Source organism: Triturus cristatus, chromosome 1_2 (assembly GCF_964204655.1).
Source record: "Triturus cristatus chromosome 1_2, aTriCri1.1, whole genome shotgun sequence".
Classification (NCBI taxonomy): domain Eukaryota; kingdom Metazoa; phylum Chordata; class Amphibia; order Caudata; family Salamandridae; genus Triturus; species Triturus cristatus.
The window spans coordinates 881,301,871-881,321,747 of NC_140580.1; the positions used below are offsets into that span (position 1 = coordinate 881,301,871).

The window sequence follows — 19,877 nt, forward strand, 5'->3', positions numbered from 1 at the left end:
TGAGGTTCCAGGCCGCCCCAGTTAGGATATTCAAATAAAAGGAGGACTGATGGCCCCTCAATTTGGCCCAGCTGGAGGTGAAAGAAAATCTCCCTCGCTGTCTGCACGTTGCTGCTGGGAATGTAAAGTGGAGAACATACAGGCGCTCTTGAACGTGTCCCGGTGTCCGAAATTTACACCAGGACTAGTTCAGCATATTTCTGTGGGTCCCAACTTCTTTGCACGGGGTACGGCGTACACCTGGTGAAAATAGTGGGTGGATGCTGTGTACCTGTGTGAACCCCTGACTTGTGCCCTGCCGTTAACCATACACCTTGGGTTGCATCTAGTGGTGGTTTCCTCAGAGTCTGAGATCTTGTCCCAAATCTCACGATGCGTCCCAGGCCTCCAGGAGCTTCCTAGGTGCCACTGTGGCCACTCCTCACACATTTTTTAATCTCTTGCTGGTTGTACGTGTTTTGTGGCACACTCGCCAGAGGACGATGTTCATGACGCATTTCTGTTCTTCTGACAGAGTGCGGCAGAAGGACGCAAACGAAGAACTCAAGTCGCGCGAGGATATGGAGAAGCGGATGCAGGCCGTGCTCACTCTAAAGAACAGCATCTCATCAAACAGGGTAATACGCCAGATTATTTCTCTCCGCGCAGCTGTGCTAAATAAACATCTAACACTTTTATGTCGAAATTGCATGTGTTGTGTTTAATAAAAAGGCCTTATAGATTCCCAGGAGTGTGTGGCGCCTATACCTACCAAAATCAGAAGTAAACCATGCCCAGAATCCTTGCCATCACCATGTGAGTCTTCTCATTCTCGACCTCCCTGTACAAAGGAGTAATCAGGGTTCTAAGAGGGAGAAAAAAAACTAGAGGGGGGTCTCTCAAAGGGGTGTGGTCGATTAATTAAGAGCGTGGCTTAAAACCACTTAAGCTGAAAACCCGTGCTTAGCATAGTGCTTAGCATAGTGTGCCGCCCGAATGGTATTTTGCTGCTTCTGTCATTGCATCCAGATATATAATACAAGTAACATTGCACCTACAACAAGCCAGGACTATTGGCTTTGTCAATGGTGTTAGTTGCGTAAGATATATAGGCAACAAATATGGCTTCGCTGTATAGCATATTGAAAATGCTTTAGTTCTGAAATGATGAGACTGTGACGAACTATAATGAGTCTCTTTGAAGTTACATCAAAGGCAGTGAAGAGTGGTACGTACTACTGCAGAGTTAAGAAGTATTTTTTCATCCTGAGGGTGAGGGCGAAATTTGATAGCCGATAAGAGCGTGTCTCAGCACCTGCTTCCTAGAACTGCTGGTGTTGAGCACCTGCAAGACCCGGTTTAGTTAGAGCCTTGGAAGCTCTTCCTTAGTGGGAATTTGTGAGACTCTGAGAAATGGGTTGGCCTCAGAAAGGCCAAGAGGGATGTAGATGAGCCAATCAGGCCTTACCTGACCGTCAGTGTCTCTGATTCAGCCGTTCCAGTCCAATGGCGCATCTCCCCATTTCACCATGGCCTAGTCTACCTCTATCCAGGCCTCTCATACTAGAAGTCTGGAAAGATCCCATATTTTGCCACCTAATTCATGCTCAGCTGTGGTCTTTAGAGGGTGCGTTGCACCCCAGCACATCCTCACTTTGCTATTGGTGAGGGACTCCACAACCATGGGCGGGGGGCCATTTAAGTCTGGCTTAGACACGTTAGCTGTATCATCAGCATCATATTTTCCAAAAATGAATTATAAAAAGAATATCAGTGAGCACTTTTGGCCAACCGTTTTCATCCATTGATCTACTCAAGTGTCCTTCTCATTTTGCTTTTTTACACCACTGCATCCAGCATGTGGCAATGGATCAGCCCACTTTGTCCACTGGATGTCGTACACTGTGAAAGGCGATATTTTGCCTCTTCACATGGGCACAGCTGTCTGCAAAAGAATGCACTTCAATGCCATGGCTGCTGGCCCGCTTCTTTATTTTATTGTTTTCCATTTTTTGCATATTGCATGTTTGCAAAATACATAAATGAAATGAATGAATAAATAAATAAATGCACTCTTGCCAAGGGTAGCAGTCTTGTGGTTGCCAATGGTTGTGGTACTCGAACCCAAGTGACATCCCAGCCATCGCAGGGGTTAATTATATCTTTAAAGCATGACTCTTCCTGCATAAAACTCCTACCTAAGAATGCCCCTTGAGAGGCAGCGTTAGCCCTCCCAGCCAGCTCCCTACTTTAGAACTATGATAGGTGGTGTGTGCCTGTGGGGCACTTATTAGTAGACACAGCCCTGCTTTAGGGATAAAGGCAATGATCATCTCATAGCAGTACGTATTTTAAATTGGAATTGTCTCCAGCTTGGGGAGGTCATTGGAAGCAGGGACAGTCAAAAATCACATTTTCTGGAAGCTCTTGCTCAGAGACGGTGGCACCCAGAGCTTTTTTTTTTTTAACAAGTTTGTCACTGAACTGTTGCTAAGTTATAAAGTAGCCCACCTGCCGTCTTGTGCAGCTTCTTATGGCAAAGGATATTGGTGACCTCATCAGTACACCACAAAGCAAGGGATGTATAAACATAACAGCTCCCACTCCTCTTTCGCTGCATCCCTAGTCTTTTCCCCGCTTCAGAAGCCAGAATAGGTGCATGGGACTTTTTCCACCAAGTGACTCTCTTCTCCAGATGCTCACAAAAAAAGGAGCAATTACATATAGGAATAAATGTTGTAGGTAGGACACAATCAGACATGCCATGGTGAGGGTACCACCACAACACACACAATATCTCTTAAATAATGTCTTTGGTTTGGCAAATATTTGAAGTCTGCTGTACAGCAGGGAGGTGCTTTTCTTGCTAAATGTATAGGATACTTTGTAAACGAAAGAAGGCAACATGAAGAAAGGAAGGTGAGGGCATAGAAATGAGCCTTCTGCTATACCATAACTGGTCTTCTAGTCTTTTTTTGCCTGTACAATCAGACTGAAATATTTGGAAAATGGAAGAATTCCTGTAATGTGGCTGGCAGAGCCAGTCGTGTGTTATGCATGACTGACTTTAAACCAGCCTTATCATCTTTCAAATGGCATGGCCTATAGAGAACACATTTCCCAGAATGTAAGTCTTTCCCTAACTTCTGTTACCATGTATATTTGCATGGATTTAACTTTGCGGCTTTTCATGTGCAGGATAACATACGTGTGATACAGGCACGGAACAATGCCAAAGCAAAAGCAGCCAAAACTCAAGAGGAGCAGGCAAAAGAGGCTGTGCTGGCAGAAGGCGGAGATGTGACCAAGTTCTTGATTCACCAGAAACGCCAGGCGGAGTTTGAAAAAAAGAAACAGTAAGTACGAGCTCTGGGCAACTGTCCCTGGTACCACTGATGCCAAGCCTAGGAAGCACCTCGGTGTGGAGTGGCATGGGTCCTGGCATCAGGCCTGAGCCTTCTCATCCCTTCAGCAGCAGCTCTCCAGGGCTGGATGTTCTTAGATTCATGTCATGTACGGGGAGGTTCTGCACATGAATTTATAGAAGCCATCATCTCTGAACGACTAATGGAACAGATATGTTACTTCTTTAAAATTGAATCTTCCTTTGGGTCAATGGTCTGTTGAATTCCCAACAGAAGGTTTGAAAGTACTGTATACAGCATATCTGAACATTTATTGCTACAACTAAATAGTTTTTCATCAATTACAGATTTTCTGTGTTTTAATATGCTGTGCAGAACTTCCCAGTACAACACAAGGCTCTATGGAAGGTGCTTGTGATGGACAACCACAGTCACAGGCAGGAATCCTTGCAGTCTGTCCAAAGTCGGCAGTGACTGAAATCAAGACCACTAGGTGACTGTTTATTTATCTTTGTGAGAGGAGTCTGGAAGTCTTAGCAGCATCAAGTGCCAAGACCCTCAAACTTCCTTTTCGACTGGGAAAAGATTATACACTTCCCCTCACCGTTTCACTGGAGAGGCCAAAGTTTCAAATAGTAGCACCCTAACTTTGTAATATGTGTCCATTAAACATTCCCCTCTGAATGTTCCAGGTTCTATGGATAAGCGGACAGTATTCCAACAGAATATCGACTACACTACAGAGTATTGTGGAGTCAAAATATTGTCTGTAAAAATTCCAATGACCAAAATATTGTGAAAGTAAGTTTATATACTCCACATATATGTACCTTATGGTAATATACACACACACACACGCACGCACACACACACACACTCACACCCATATATATATATTTAGGGTACATATATATGGAGTTAAGAATGGCACACCTGGCCTTACCTGTATTCACTTGTCTTCTCGATATTTTGGTATTCAATCTTTTTGACACAATATTTTTGTCTTCGGTATACAGTCACACAACTTGCAGCCTGTGGTTGCAATTATAGTAACATGTTTAAATTCATGTGGGTCCACTGAGCCTCTCATTCTTCCGAGGTCGAGAAAATAAGTACCGTTGAGTGGTAACAATAAACATCTGTTATACAGCGCCAAGATGCACCCAGGCGTTACAAATAAACGCTACGTTCTTCTTAGCTTGTACTCTGATAATTTGAGATGCTATTTTGTTCCGTAAAAATGATGGCATTTCGAGTAAAATTGTTAATGAAATACAAAGTGGGCATTAATTAAGCAGAAGTCTGTGTAACTAAACTGGACCGTACGCCTTATCTGCATACGTCACTTGTACAGTAAATTGGAGCGACCAGAGAAATAAGCAGTAAGCGAAAAAGGACATTTCAAGAACAGGGAGACAGGTGGGAGCTTAGATTTCACAGTTTCGACCACTGGTGACCTCTAAATACGAAGCTTCCAGTGCCATCGGTTGCGGTGCCACAGAATGTCTGGTCATTGACTCCTTGCCGGTACCTGCTATAACGAGAGCAGCACTTACAATCACCCATATCTCTGCTCCTGTGGGTGCTGAAGTCTCGGATGAGGTTCGCTCGAGAGGCGAGAGTCTCGGGTGCTTAAGAATGACACCAGAACCCATATGTGGTCACGGATGTGGAGAAACCCCTCTAGCCCCATAGTATGCCCGTGCCGGCCCTAACTGCGTGGGGTAGTGGGTGTATGTTGTAGTCATGCGCATCTTCAGTGGAAATTGTTTCAGGGATAGCGTTCCTCGGTTGCCCTGGCAGGCTTTGTGGGAGTAGCTCACACTGCTGGCTCCACGAATGCTGGTAGGGTCGGGCACATACTGACAACAGCCCAAATAGTTTCTTCATTTACAAGAGATTTGGAGCAGGAAATTAGGACAGACGCGTGCAATTTCTTGACACTCCGTGCAGGAAATGTGTATCTTTAGCAAGAGGCCCCCAGTAATGCAGCGAGGCAGCTGTTGGGACCAAAACGATGAGAGATCTCCACAGGGTTTGCATATTTTAATGGTTTCCGGCTGCAGGACGCATTCTCTGTGAGACAGCTTGCTCTTGTTCCTGTAGCTGAATAATATGCTTCTGTTTATGCCCTGGTTGCATCCATACACAGAGGATCCTTCCCAAGCTGACTGCAATATGATGTTCGGCCGGAAATCCGCTCACTGTCACGGGGCAGAGGAAGTGGTGGGTCCCTTTAAAGCGGCCATTCGGTGAATGTCGTCACAGCAGGTCTCCAGATCCAAGCTGACCTCATCAAACTAAGCAACCTTCTGGAATGCCAGTGTCTACTCTGATTAGCCCCTTTAATGGAACTCATTTGACTCCTCACTCTAGTCAGGCATCCTGTCATCCTCGCTGAGCACCCTGTGCACAGATTTAGTGACTGCTGTTGGTGTGATATGAAACTTCCAGGTCACATGTTCTAATTCCATCACAAATGACTCAATCATTCATGGTCCGCTCACAGGTGCCCCCCCCCCCCACTGAAACAGCTCCCAATGAGATAGCCAATTGCAATAAATGTGGTTTAATCAAGGGCGTAGCCTTTTATTCTCATAGTCACATTGCTTCATTGAGGAATTATATAATTGTTATGAAAATACAGTAAGATCGGCCATACATTGTTACGAGGATACGGGAAATAAGCTTTAGCAAAACAGCTCAACGATCGTACAGGAATTAAAAACAGTTGTCTCCACCCAATACAGCGCAACACTCCAGAATACACTTGTAAAATCAGTTCAAGTCATTATTGTTCTGAGAATACAGTACATAAGACCAGCAAAACATCTCAAGGATTGCGCAAGCAATAAAATAATTGGCAAAACTTCGAAATGCAAAAGTGCCCGCAGGCCCCTTTCCCATACCCATCACCCAAACCCTCATCCCAGGGCAAGCGGGGCATAACTTTGCAGCAAATTCCCCTCCATCACACAGAGGGATGTGCAATACCCGTAGTTCCACATACCAGAGCACCGCATAGCGGTTCGTCCCTGCTGGGGTACCTGTCACCAGGCCAAACCCCTAAAAGTTCCACTCTGGGCATCCCGGGGTAGGGCAGAAAGGTCCAGGACCACCAGCAGTTCAGTCCCCCCTCCTGCCAGCCCGGTGCCCGCACAAAACCACTCCTCGAAGAGGTAAATTCAGTATATCAGTCCAAATTTAGGGTAGACCCTCTTTTTCTGCTGCAATAAATTCTGCCAATTCCTCCTCCATCCAGGGGTGGGTTGGTGGGTATTTGATGTAGACTTCAGGCTGGTGCGTGGTGGAGAGAAAAAGAGGCAGGTCTCCCCTCTTGTGATGCCTTATAAGACTCCGGGCGCCCCTGATGACGTCACCAGCCAGCGACCCTCTTCTCATCCTGAAAACCGTTGAGGGACTCCTGCTTGTTAGGCTCCTGCACTTGGAGCGACTAAGGGCGCCCCACCGCTATTCGTGGGGGGCGCCTGGTCATTCTTGTCAGAGTGATACAATGAGGCGCATTAGTCTTGGTATAAGAAACCACGTTTTTCAGCCCCACATTTTCTGCTGTGTGTTCTATAAATGGCCATCAAAACCTCCCCTTCCTGTTCATGCGGTTTGTGTAGTTCACCTAGCTTTTTGGATACCTGGTGGACTTTTAAGTTCCCTTTTTGGTTAGGAAAAAGCCTACTACAATTTTCTGCATTGATAGAAGTATTTTGTTTGAGATGGCTTTCTCTCATTATATCTGCTGCCAACTGACCTGTCTTATATTTCGTTTTAAATGATGCCGCTTTGTTTTTACCTTTCACTGTTTTTTATTTTGGCAGATAGAGCCATTGATTTAAGTATAATAATTAATGACTACGGAAGTCCTACTTGTCTTTTATGCAAACTTACTGAACGTGTATCTCACTTTTTGCTGGCTACAAATGTTGTATTCATTCTGAATTGTCCACACAGTGATTTTAAGGTTAGATTAAGCCACATTGTCGCAAAGAGTGTTCACCAATTTAGTATGACTAACAGAAGTAAGATGTGGGCAGGCACCTCTTGAGAACCTCAGAGAATCCAGGTTGTGGAGTCGGACCGAATAATATCTAGTTAACGTGGTAGAGCAGCTGGAAGGTAGCATAGTAGCTCTGGTCTGTGGCACAAGTCTGTTGTTTGATTACAGGGCCACTGTGCACCAGCCTGCTCATTCTTACAATGGAGCCTGTATTTATGTTGACTTTTTCCTTTAGAAATTAATGCACCAACCAAATCGCTATGTTTATTGTATGTGGGTAGTGCTTTCATTCTTTCTGTGTTTCTTCCACAGTGAACAGGTGGCTTTCCCCTGTATCCCTACTGAATCACTGAAGTTTCCCAGTTGTTTCTCTGAATACAGATGCAGTGTTCTCCCTTAGGGCAGGGTGAAGTGCCAGCTATATGTAAATGTAATGTAAATGTAAATTTGATACTTGTATAGCGCACTACTCACCCGCAAGGGTCTCAAGGCGCTTGTACGAATACCGCTGTGGAACCCATCCTGGCTTTCCCTGTGAGACGTCCACTCCTGGGCACCCCCAAGGTGGAGGCCAGGCATCCTTAGCGTTGTGGGGATTAAGCAAGCTATTGCCCAGAGTTGCAGAGTGGGACTCCATGATTGGAATAGGCACCGAGGCGAGAATTATCAGGTCCGTGGAATTTTTGAGCCCAAGAACGCCGACGCGGGGAATTGAACCCTGGTCCCGGGCTAGACCTCTGCATCAGGGTCTGCCGCTCTAATCATTGAGCCACACTTCTCCACCTATACAGCTATACAGCTATACATTCTGACTGCAACGTTTCTCAGCACCACTTCTGCCTTTATGGGCCCTCCAGGCTGTTGGTTACTTTAATAAGTGGGGTGCCATCCACCTCCACTGCTTGGGTTTGGCTTCCTGGACATTTTACCCTTCCCATCTCTTTGTGAGCAACATCCTTGAATGCTGCTATGGTCAAACTCCCTCAGGCAGGTTTCGGTTTTATTTGTGGAAGCTTGAGCATTCCTATAGACTCTATATGCTAAGAAGAACTTAAATTTGCATTCTGCACTAGGTATTGCAGTCATTCAGATGGTCATGGCTGGTAGATTATGGTCTGAGCAGTAAGACAAAACACTGTAATCTCCATGCTTGGGTTTCAAACAATTCTGGCCATCTAATGCCTGGCCCAGCAGGTCTTACGGGCAATGATTTCTTGATCATGGCGGTTTTTATGTACTTTCTTTCCTTCCTCTAAGTTGGTGGCTCTGTAGCTGAACTCCTCCATTATGGGCATATGAATCTGCCACAAGACTGCATTGTGAAACTCCCATCCTCCAGGTCATAGTATGTCTTTGAGCCGAAGGGATTTTACATTTAGGTCCTGGGGTAAACAATAAACCCTACAACTTGCCAGAAAGAGGCAGTGCTGCAGTGCCTGCAAGATGGGCTTGCATTTCTTCTCGGTTAAGGTATACTTTCTGGCTTATGTAGCTTAAAGAGACATTCCCCTCAGAGCTCATTTTCAGTGTTCCATTAATTAGGGATTTCATAGAAGGTTTTGCTCCAGTTAGGAGACTTCTTCTCCAATGTTATATCTAATGTGTTCCTGTAAAAACAGAAGGATGCTTCCTTTAAACAATCTATAGCATTGTTCTAAAAAGGCAATTTTGTAATGGCTATCTATCACACATGCCCATTGGGAGGCTAAGATTGTAACATTATGCTCCCAGGGACCATCCATTGTGTTACATCAAATTAAAGTGGTTTTAAGGATACATCTATTTTGTCTCCATAAGATGGTTCACAAATTGTTTTTCAGTGCTTAATCTATAACCCTCCCACTTTTCTTTTCCTTTTGCAGAGACATTCCTACATGATCTTGAAATCAAAATAACTCATGTAAGAGTAAAAACATAAAGAAGTCAAAACAACTTTTTGTTAAGAAATGTCCCCATTACTGAAAACCACACAGCTGCTACCTGGAGATCCATGCATATGTTTACCAGATACTATTTTCTTTATTCTGACACCCAAGTTTGGCAAACCTCTTTTTGCTCATCTTTGGTTAATTTCTGTTACTCTCAAATGTCATAATGAATTTGCACACCAGTTTTCTTGTGGGATGATTGTGCATTAATTTTGTGATTAGTAATGATGGTCTTGATGTTGAATGAAACATTTAAACTTTTTGACCTAGTTCTCCTACATAGAATCTGTATTGCCTGGCCTAAGCACCGAGTAGCCTCACTATTACAAGACCTTGTATCACTCCCTGGTGATCTTAATAGTTTAGTAACTGAGGTCTAGATTTATAATTTGGCAGATGCCCTGTCCTCCGCCAGGGCGATGATGTAAATTACTCCATTGCCCTGACAAATTATGAAATGTCTGCTGGCCCAACAGACATTTTAAGCATTGACGGGAAACACTGGCACAGAAGTTTCTGCCAATGCAAACTCCTCAGTCATTGGAGTTTACCCATGGCGGAGACAGAGTAGTATCTGCCATTGTCAACAATTGGTTTGCCTGAATTTAGATTGGGGGGGCATACCATAGTCTTGGCGGGGAGAGAACTCCGCCGCCCTTGCAACGGAGTTCACTCTCTGCCAAGATATAAATCGGGCCCTGATTCTGTAGCTGGATCCTTCTACTCTCTTGAAATGACTAGTGTATTTCACCTGCCATGAGTGTGCATTAGAGCTGCTGGCTTCATTAAAGGGCCCAATTACAATACAGCATTGTAATCGACTGTTTGGATTCCTTTCCGACCGCCCCATTTGGATGGGGTCAGTCGGTTGGATAGGAATCCAAACCGGATTTCTGAATGGCCTCTGACAGGCTCAAAGGGACCGTCTGCCATTCGGAAAGCCTCCAGTAATCCCTCGGGTGGCTCTTTCCGCCTGAGGGATTAAGATGGCAGATTCCAACAACCTTTCTGTGCCGGCCTTTCTGACAAAGAAAGGCTGTGGGAATCCGACTTTGGGGGCCCCTCACAGGGCCCCCATGGATGTAAGGCCTCTGGATGGCAGCCTAAGTGGCACCTATGGTGCCCCCCTGTTGATCCCTGCACCCGTTGGCAGGCACCTTCAGGTGTCTGTCACAGGGTGCAGGGATGAATGAATGAATGAATACTCCTCAGCTCTTTACAATGAGAGCATGCATTTTGGTCGGAATGCATGCTCCCATTGTAAAGAATAGCAATGTGACTGAACAGTGTTCTGTTGCATCCTAATTGCAGGGTTGGGACCGATGACAGGAGGTCGTTCGGTCCCAGTTCTCAAACGATGTCGGACTGACTCAGGCCCTTTAGAAATCGTAATCGAGTCCGAAGTGTTATTCTTTGTCACTAATGCGAATTATCTGCTTACTTGCTACCTATTATTTGCATTATTTTCTTTTAAAATGGGTCAGAAAAAGATGAGCCAGTCCTGCTTTTAGGCAACTTGCAACTCTGAATGGTTTTCATCATCATCATCATCATCGTCCTTATCATCATCATATAAATATTTATTCAGTTATAAATATAACCATAAAAAGAGCATTGAATCTCAATACATGCATTTCATAAAACTATAAAAATAAACAGACATTGTGATAATACCGATAAAAGAAGAAAAAAGAGAGTTGATAATGCATTACTTAAAAAAAATTCCCAAGAACAACAATAAGATTAGCGCCCAGTCCCCAGTCCAGATCTTAATCCAACAAAGCAAAGACGTGAGAGCAACAACATGTCCTATATGTTTTACACCAACCTAATTTTGAACAGAGGACAGGGTACTTTTCTGTGCCTGCAGAATGCGTCTTAGGAACATATTTTCTGAAAACTGGATCTTATCACCCATACTATATCCTCATACCGCACAGCCATATAGAACCTTGGAGACGCCCTTGGCCTGATAAAGCTTGACTAAGGTGCTCGGAGACCAAGAGTCCAACCTCTGGGTAAAACCATCAACTGCCCTCGTGACCTTAACAAGCTCGCATCTCCTACCCTCAATCCGGGGCTTCCAATCATTCACATCAAATAGCACCAGAGGTAAGAAAAAGCTGAAACTTTGGCCAATGTGTGATTTCCCACCTTAAACGTTTTAGATCTGGTGGACCGAGGACAAACTACCATAACATATGATTTCATAAAGTTTACCGCAAGGTCCAAACTGCCATAAAAGAAACAAACTTGTCAAGTCATTCCGGTAATCCCACCGCAGAACGAACCATGAGGAATGCATCATCGGTGTACAATAAAACCTGGGAGCGACTTAGCTCCCACCCTTGAGCAATCGGCCTGCACTGAAAGAAGAGCCTGTTCAAGGCAGTTGATATAAAGGGTAAACAGGAAGGGGGTGAGTATGCATCCCTGATGGACTCTCCTACAGGTGCTAAAATTCTGCGTGTGATCTGGCTTCTGTGAATACCTTACCAAAGCTCAGGTGTTGGCATGCAAGTTCGATAAAAGGAGCAATATATCCGAGTCCACCCCCACTGCAAGAAGCAGGTCCCACAGCTTCCTGCAATTGACCCTGTCAAATGCGGACGTGAGATCCAAAAATGCCAGATGAAGTGACCCTGGCCGGGCAACGGTATACTTGTTTATGATTAAATACAGATTTAAACATTGACCCATTGTCCACTTGCTTGGCCAAAGCAATACTGGACCTCAGAGAATATACCATTCACTTCTGTCCACAGCATCAGCCTGTTTAGAGGTACCCTCCCAAGGACCTCCACCTCTGTGTCAATCAGTACTATCGGCCGATAACACTGGGGGTTGTCCTTGTCCCCCTACTTGAATATCGGGAGAATGCGGAGCACCCTCCCTCACTGAAGCATTGAGTACCATTGTTAAGGCTGGCCCTCAGACCTCAATGTTGTCCAGGAACAAATCAGGGTATGTACCATCGGGTCCTGGGCCTTATTATAAGATAGCGCCTGAATACCCTGAGAAACTTCATCTAAAGAAAAAAACACAATGGCCCTACCCAACACTAAAACACCTTCACTTAGTCCAGCGTTGTAAACCCCTATGAAATGATTCACCCATTGCTGCTCTGAAATGTGATGACATAAAGACGGTCCAGTTGCTTCGGCAAAGCGAGGCTTATTTATCAGCCTTCAAATCAGGGAACTGTCTCTAGTTTCGGTAGCCTGAACTGAATCCTACCACGCGCTCTTGCGTGAAATAAATATGCGGTTTGCTAAGGCCTTCTTGTATTCCTTCCGACAGGAGGCAACATGCTCCCTACCTCTTGGGATCTGCTTTAAGGCAACCTTCAAGAGACGAAGAGTCTCAGAGCCGTCTTGATTAAACCATTTTGTCACAGGGGCCTTTAGTATTGCTGACACCTTCTGAGCAATGCATGCAAATGCGGACAAGATAGTCTCCGCCCCGAAGACTTCAGATCCAAGCAAGTGGATATATCCTGTCAGCACTCAGTAAAGAGCAACATTTTAAATTTCTGCGCCTTTACCTTAGAACATCTAAGTCTCCTACTTTGGACAGAAAGAGTTGGCCCACCTTGTATCTCAGCCAATGGCCTAATGCCACCCCTTACTCCAATAATGAGCAAAACCAAAGGTGGCTGAGACAAAAATAAAGTCTATAATGAACGTACACCCCCTTACTTAAATGTAGGAAAATGTGTGGCTTAGCCGGGTTTACTAACTTCTCCAAAGTGAAGATGAGATTTAGCTCTGTACTCTCCTTTGTGTGAGCCGTATGGAGCCCTTCTACCAACATACATCTGGGCTTGGTGTTATCCATATCCAAGGGGCAGACATACAAATGGAAATTAAAGTCAACCACTAGTATAAGCTTTTTCCAACCAGAACCATGCCCTGCCAAAGTTTCTATAGCGGAGCATAAGCTAGAGAGGTTGGATACCACAGCTGGTCCTTCTTTCGCATTCTAGAAATTAATTAATACTAGCTGTGTGGAGCCAGGGACGGACAACTTCAATGCCTAGAACAAATTTGAATCACACTTAAGATGTTTAACATGTTCACAAAACTCTACTGAAACAAAAATGATCAGTCCCCCGTTAGCCTTCCACGCCACTGACATTACTGCTGGAGAGAAATTTGTTTTATATACTTTTAAGAAACAGAAGTTGTTTACTTCCCATGTTTTTTGCAAGCAGATGCACCTAATTACTGTCACTAAACTTGGCAGACAGATCCGCAATATTCCAGGATACTAACCTCAGATCATCCAAATTACCTGAGGTACCCAAGGGATGAGTTGTGGGCCGGATAGGTTGGAGGGGTGATTCAGGGATGGCAAGTCAATCATATGACTCAAGGTTACTCAAAGGTGCGAATCTATTTTTTAAATTATTTTTTTATGTCCTCATTGTGCAGTGCTATGGAAAGGGCAGTATCGGAGGCCCATGTCCTATCCAATCTAGTCTGCGATACTCCTTTATGGTTTGGATCTTGGTTGAGAAGAGGAGTTCCCGACTTTTCCCCTGTAAGGGCTCCCTTGTTTCCCCGCCATATTCTGACGCCTACCGGGGAGAGCTAGCCATTATGACTACTCATTCAAGCCCTTTGCTTGAAGGCATTGCTTAATCATTGGACTTATGTTATATGAGGGTCTTCAGGTAAGGTTACTGAAATTTTCCCAAATATTCCAGAATTTATATCTCTTGCTTTCCCCCGTGTTTATATATATTGTACACTCTCAGTATTGAGGATAGCCATTCTCTATGTGTTGGAGGTGCTGGTTTCACCCACTTTATACAAATTTCTCTTCTGGCCAACACTATTAATAAAAAGAGAAGATTTACTTGCTCTTTTTCAAGTTTTGGATAACCTGTGATGTTATGGCCTATCCCAAAAATAACAAGTTCTGTGCTTACCTCAACTGGTTGACCCAGGAGATACGAGAGAAGCTTACCCACATTGTTCCTGAACTGCTCGAGATGGGGGAACTGCCGAAACATATGGAGATCATCTTTCTTCCCCACACTTTGGGCAGCATCTCACCTTTTGCTTATTGATCTTGGATAACTTCTTTGGTTACCAGGACGCTCTGTGGGTAGTAAACAGGTGATTTTTTTCTCCAAGGGGCGGATTTAACTATGCGCCAACATGTAGCCATAGATACTTGCCAAATGTGTGGTACATCCAGTGTCGACAGCTCTTTCCCCCCATATCTCGTTTCTGATTGAAAATTCTTTTACCCCAGCCTGAATTAGAGCCCAATATCAGCAGGAGACTTCTTTCTTGGGTATCTTATTTCTCTGAAATAGTTTTTTGATTTCTCTGGTTCCCCTTTCCTCTTCCCCGAGACTCTTGACCCAATTATGTAGCTGGTAATATTTAAAGTTTGCGATGGGGCCTTTGGTTTTTGGTAACGAGTGCTTCCCAGCTGATGATTGAATTTTGCTCAATCAGTTCTCCCTATTTGTTTATACCTCCGTCCTTTAAGGGGATAGCTATCTGTCCTTGAAACATTCCGGGTTGCCGGGCGAATCCCATATTGGAATAAAGTCACTGTAATAGGGGATTTTCAGTGTGCCCCATATCTGGTACCATAGTTTTGAGGCTGACTGGAGAGTCTTCAGTTTTATTTTTTGGAAGAACTTGGGGTGCCAAAATTTATACAGAAAGTGATTGTCCTCCTTCTTGGCTAGCGCTTGCATGTAGGCAGGGTAGGCCTCATATCTGTCCAATAGTATTCTTGAGTATTTAAATTGAAATGCCTTACAGTACTCCAACAGGTCGGGGCTTGCTATTCCTCCTTGGTCTTTTCCTTCTCAGTTTTCTCCAGGCAATTCTCCTCCTGTTTGCGGCCCAAATGAAACTATTTAGTTCACCTTGTAGCCTTTTCAGCCATTCTTTTTTGTATTCAAGTGGTATAGCACAAAAAATATATGTAAACTTTGGGATGACTGACATCTGATTATGTTCGATTTCCCCTTAAAAGTTAGTGGAAGCCCACCCCAAACTTCGAGGAGCTTCCTAACTTCCCCCAGAATTCTGTGAAAATTCACACTGGTTAATTTTTAAATATATTTTACTAACTCAATACAGAGGTACTTTATTTTTTCCTTTGCCAGTGGATTATTAGAGTCACAGTTCCATTCCATGATCTTGGATTTTAATTGGTTACTTTTCCGAACTGGGCCATAACCTCCTCGATTGTTGGTAATGACGTCGCTAGCTTACTAGTAAATAACATCAGATCATCAGCATACAGTGCCACTTTTTTCTCCCTGCCTTGGTGTATAAATGGTGTAATCGCCTGGTTTCCTCTTAATAGACAGGCTAATGGTTCTATGTAAAGATTGAACAATAGGGGAGATAAGGGACAGCCATGTCTCGTGCCTCTCTTAATTGTTATTATGTATGCAAGACTATCATTGATCAGGACTTTTGCTGAGGGGTTTTTATATATTGATTTTATAGCATTTTGGAAGGTTTCTCCCAGGATGAATTTCCCCAGAGCTTCATTCAGAAATGCCCAGCTGACTCTATCAAATGCTTTGGCTGCATCGAAAGTGATTATTGATAGTGGAATGTTGTATTGTGTAGCTATATCTATTGCACCTATTAGTTCTTGGGTTAATTCCTGTATTTGTCTCCCTTTGATGAAACCTTTCTGATTTGTGTGGACTAGAAAGCCAGCAACTTTACCAAGCCTTTTGGCCAATATCTGTGTATAAATTTTATAATCTGTGTTTAAAAGTGAGATCGGCCTATAGGATTCGCACTTCGTTGGGTCTTTTCCTGGTTTTAATACGATGGTTTTGATTCCATGAATCGGGAAGGTCCCCATGAGCTAAAAAGATTTCATTCAAGAGCTCTGTCATAGGGGAGACCAGGACTTCCAGCAAATTAACATACAGATCATTGGGCAGTGCATCTGGACCTGCCGCTTTCCCCTTTTTCAAGCCTTTGATAACTTCTGCCACTTTTTCTATAGTAATTTCTTGATTAAGCTTTTCCTTCTGTTTTTGATTCAGGGTTGGGTATGTTAATATATCCAGAAAACTTGATATTTCTTCTAAAGTGGCCGAAGACTCCTCACGGTACAGGTTCTCAAAGAAGTTTACGAATGCTTCTTGAGTCTTCCGAGCTATAGGGTTGATTATCAGTTTGGATGCTTATTACCCTATTGCGCGTTAGGTCTGTTTTTTAATTTCCATGCTAATATCTTGCTACATCCTTCCCCATATTCACACTGCGAGAGTTTGCTTGATTCCCATTTGTCCCTTAATATTGTTTCCAGCATGTCCGAAAGATTCTCCTTCTTTGTTTTTTTCCTCTTCTATTTTTGCTATTTCATTAGGGTTATCTTCTTGTATCAAAACCTGCTCCAATGCTTTTATTTAATTTTCTGCTTGGTTAATCAAAGACTTGGTGCTGCTATGTTTATGAGCAGCAAGATTTTTTATTTTCCCCTGATGACTGTTTATAAACGTCCCACACTATTTGCTTGGAAGTCCCGCCCTCATTCATTTGGAAAAAAAGACAGTTTCATTAGCGAGTGTTTCAATATTAAGGGGGTCTATAAAGATGCTGCGATCTACGGTACACCTTGAAGAGGGGGAGGTAATTCTAGGCGATAATCTCTATAGGACTGCCCAGTGGTCAGATAAGTGGGCTGGTAGATGTTCCATTCTTTGTGTGATGCTAGTCAGGCTACTATCTATAAAGAAAAAAATCTATTCTTGAAGCATGGTTATGTTTTTTATTCTGAAAAGTAAAACGTCGGGTCTTATCCCCCTTCTCTTTCCAGATGTCTATGATCCCCAGGTCTTTAATACATAGACCCACCCATTCTTTCATTTTTGGTAGATTGCCTCTATTTCTAGCCGGGAAGGTGCGGATCTGTTACATAGGCGCACAGTCGTAGACACCAGCGGGACCGATATGGGATGATCACATGGATCCGGCTCCTGCTGAGCCCAGATCCACGGAGGTTGACAGACAATTTCAGACTTGGAAAAGCCAGGTGGAGGGCTCATGAATTTTGATCAGTCTGGAGGATCTGAGTGTGCCTAGGGTGGTCAGAAAATGTGCTGCGATGGTGGGTGTATTACAGTTAACCACAACACAGTCCCCCGCCCATCTCTTGACATCAGAGCTTAGCCAGCTTACCCTCCTGACCATATTAATTGAGCCAAAAATCTCCATGCCTAAGTTAGAGTGCAAGTTAAACTCCTTGTTTTTTAGCTCCACAAAGGATTCAGGTGTTGAATTATTATGAGGAGGATCATTCCCTAGGACTACCGCATACAGAGTTGCTTCTGGGGACAGGTTGATCACCACCCTTGTCTTGGAAGAAGGAGGGTAAGTTACTACAGAGGGGTGGGTCCCAACCAACCAAAGGAACAGAGGAGACTGGGGGAGCAGGAGAAACATCAGTTGAAACCCTAGTCGGCTGAAGGACTTGGGGTAAAGGAACTAACTCACTGGTATTCACTGACAATCTCTGTGGCAAAGCTGGGCCGGTGTTGATGGGTTCCTCCCCAGATAAAGGACTCCAACCTAATTGTGGGGCAACAGAAGTTATCAACTTGTCCAAGATATGCGATACTCTGGCTTCAGTCAGTGCTAGCCTTAACATAATTGGGTCGAATCTGGTATTCAGGATACCATTGAGCTCACAGAGGTGAGCATCCAGCGAGTGATCAGGCTGACCTGTTTGCTGGGAGTGGTGAGACATTGGTTCTGTCTGTACGCCCACACTAACTGAGATGCTTTTATGCTTTGAGGGCAGCCACACGTCTCCTACGCTTACACCTTACAGTGGAGCTTGTCTGTGTATGTTCCTCCTGAGATCCCTCCGCTCAGCAATGAGGCTGAGACCTCTGGGGCACCATCCTGGACTCCCTGTGATAGGCTCATTACAAGCGAGCTACAAGGCTCCAGGAATATAATGGAACCCTCGGGGAGACTAGAGACACAGACGCAGCGAGGAGAGGACTGTCCCTGGTTAGGGATAGCCTTCTTTCTGCCAGCTCAGTCTCCATTTATCTACCCCAACAGCCCAGTACAAAAACACCTCAATGGTGGTAATTTGAGGGGCAACCTTAGGGGACATTAGGTGTGGTGCGGCTGCCTTTCTTTTCCCCATACTTCAAATCAGCAATGCTAAGATAGATACAAACTTTCAGGACACTACAAGGACACTCCTAGGGGAAAAGACTTGTACGATACATAGAAGTAATAGTAAACAGGGGGAGCCTCACCCTTCAGATAACACTGTAAAAAAAGATGTTTGCAGTCAAGTTCAAAGGACCCCGCTAAACAGGTCGCATACACATTTGCTTCTAGTATCCATTCCAGGCCACACGGTGAAATGTCTCTCGGTGCACCATGAATCTGGTTCTTAGATTGCAAGGATTTGCCTGAATACTGGGTCCCACCAGACGGAAAATGAAAGAGAACCCGGGCAGACCCAAGGGAGGAAAATGTACCTGGTCACACTGCGAGCCAGCGACAGTTCTGATGAGGGCCTCTTGATGTTAACCTGTGGAGCAGGAAAACCAAGGAGGGTGGCTCCTCCCCTGTTCGTTACTGGTGACCGCCGCTGCCTCCACCCACAAATTCACACAGAGGAACACTTGAATGTGCTTTCCATAGAACCGTGAAGTCCCCCGAAGTCTTCCATTGCCTCCACTGTATATACACAATTCTGCGCAGTTCACAGAAATTCTGCAAACAGCTCTTGCCCAAAATTTATATTTTTTTATCCATCAAGTCCTGTAGGCAGAAGTAGGGGAAAGCGGAAGGTCTGAACACCTCAGAAACACTTGCCTTGCCCCAGTAGCCCCACTAAAGACCCCTTGCTGTGGCCTCTAACCTTACTCAGCACACTAACTTCAGACCACCTGCTGCACAGTCAACCCACTCGGCTCCTCGTGAGTCGAACACAGTGGCTGCGACGGTAACAGCGTAAACAGCTGAGAAACAGGTGGCCTTATTATGGACTAATTTTGAGCAGGATGATCTTAATGGTTATCAAAAGTGAAATAAACCAGTTTAGTTAATGTTATCTGCAAAGAGGTACATATTTAAGAAATATATTTCTGATGGATACTTCTAATTGCACGTCTCACCTTTTGAATTACTCCACTTGTGAGACTGGATTTGGAAACTGTTTAGCAGTAGCTCTCTCAAGCCTATAATGGGTGCCATCAGACTTCATCCAACCTCTAGAAGCGAGGAAGCTCTTCAACGTGGATCAGGAGCTCTGCGCCTGACATTTAACAGTGCATTTTTGATTACCAGAACGACATGTTCTGTGACCATTTGATAGATATTTCTCCCCTTCTCCCCTAAAGACTACAGTCTTCAAGTTGTGCTACACCTGCAGGAAGGCGATGTTGGTTTCGGACCCACGTGACTTTTGTCTTTGATGTCTGAAATTGAAGCACAATTTGAAGTCAGGTGACAAATGCATTTTTGATGGCACCACGTGAAGGCCATCACTGGCCCTGATGCCAAATTTTCTTGCCAAACACAAGTGGCACTCCAAGTCAGGTTAGCGGTTCCCCTCCAAGTCTCG

The 19,877-nt window shown here is 44.4% G+C and overlaps 1 protein-coding gene across 2 annotated transcripts in view; it reads left to right on the plus strand.

The window, feature by feature from the left end:
- CFAP74 (cilia and flagella associated protein 74) overlaps positions 1-19,877 on the plus strand; it is a 927,349-nt gene that overhangs the window by 226,628 nt on the left and 680,844 nt on the right. For both annotated transcript variants that reach the window (XM_085609345.1, XM_085609347.1), the window contains exons 10-11: positions 515-617; positions 3,178-3,335. In XM_085609345.1, coding sequence (XP_085465471.1) covers positions 515-617; positions 3,178-3,335 — 261 coding nt within the window. The remainder of the gene's footprint in view (positions 1-514; positions 618-3,177; positions 3,336-19,877) is intronic.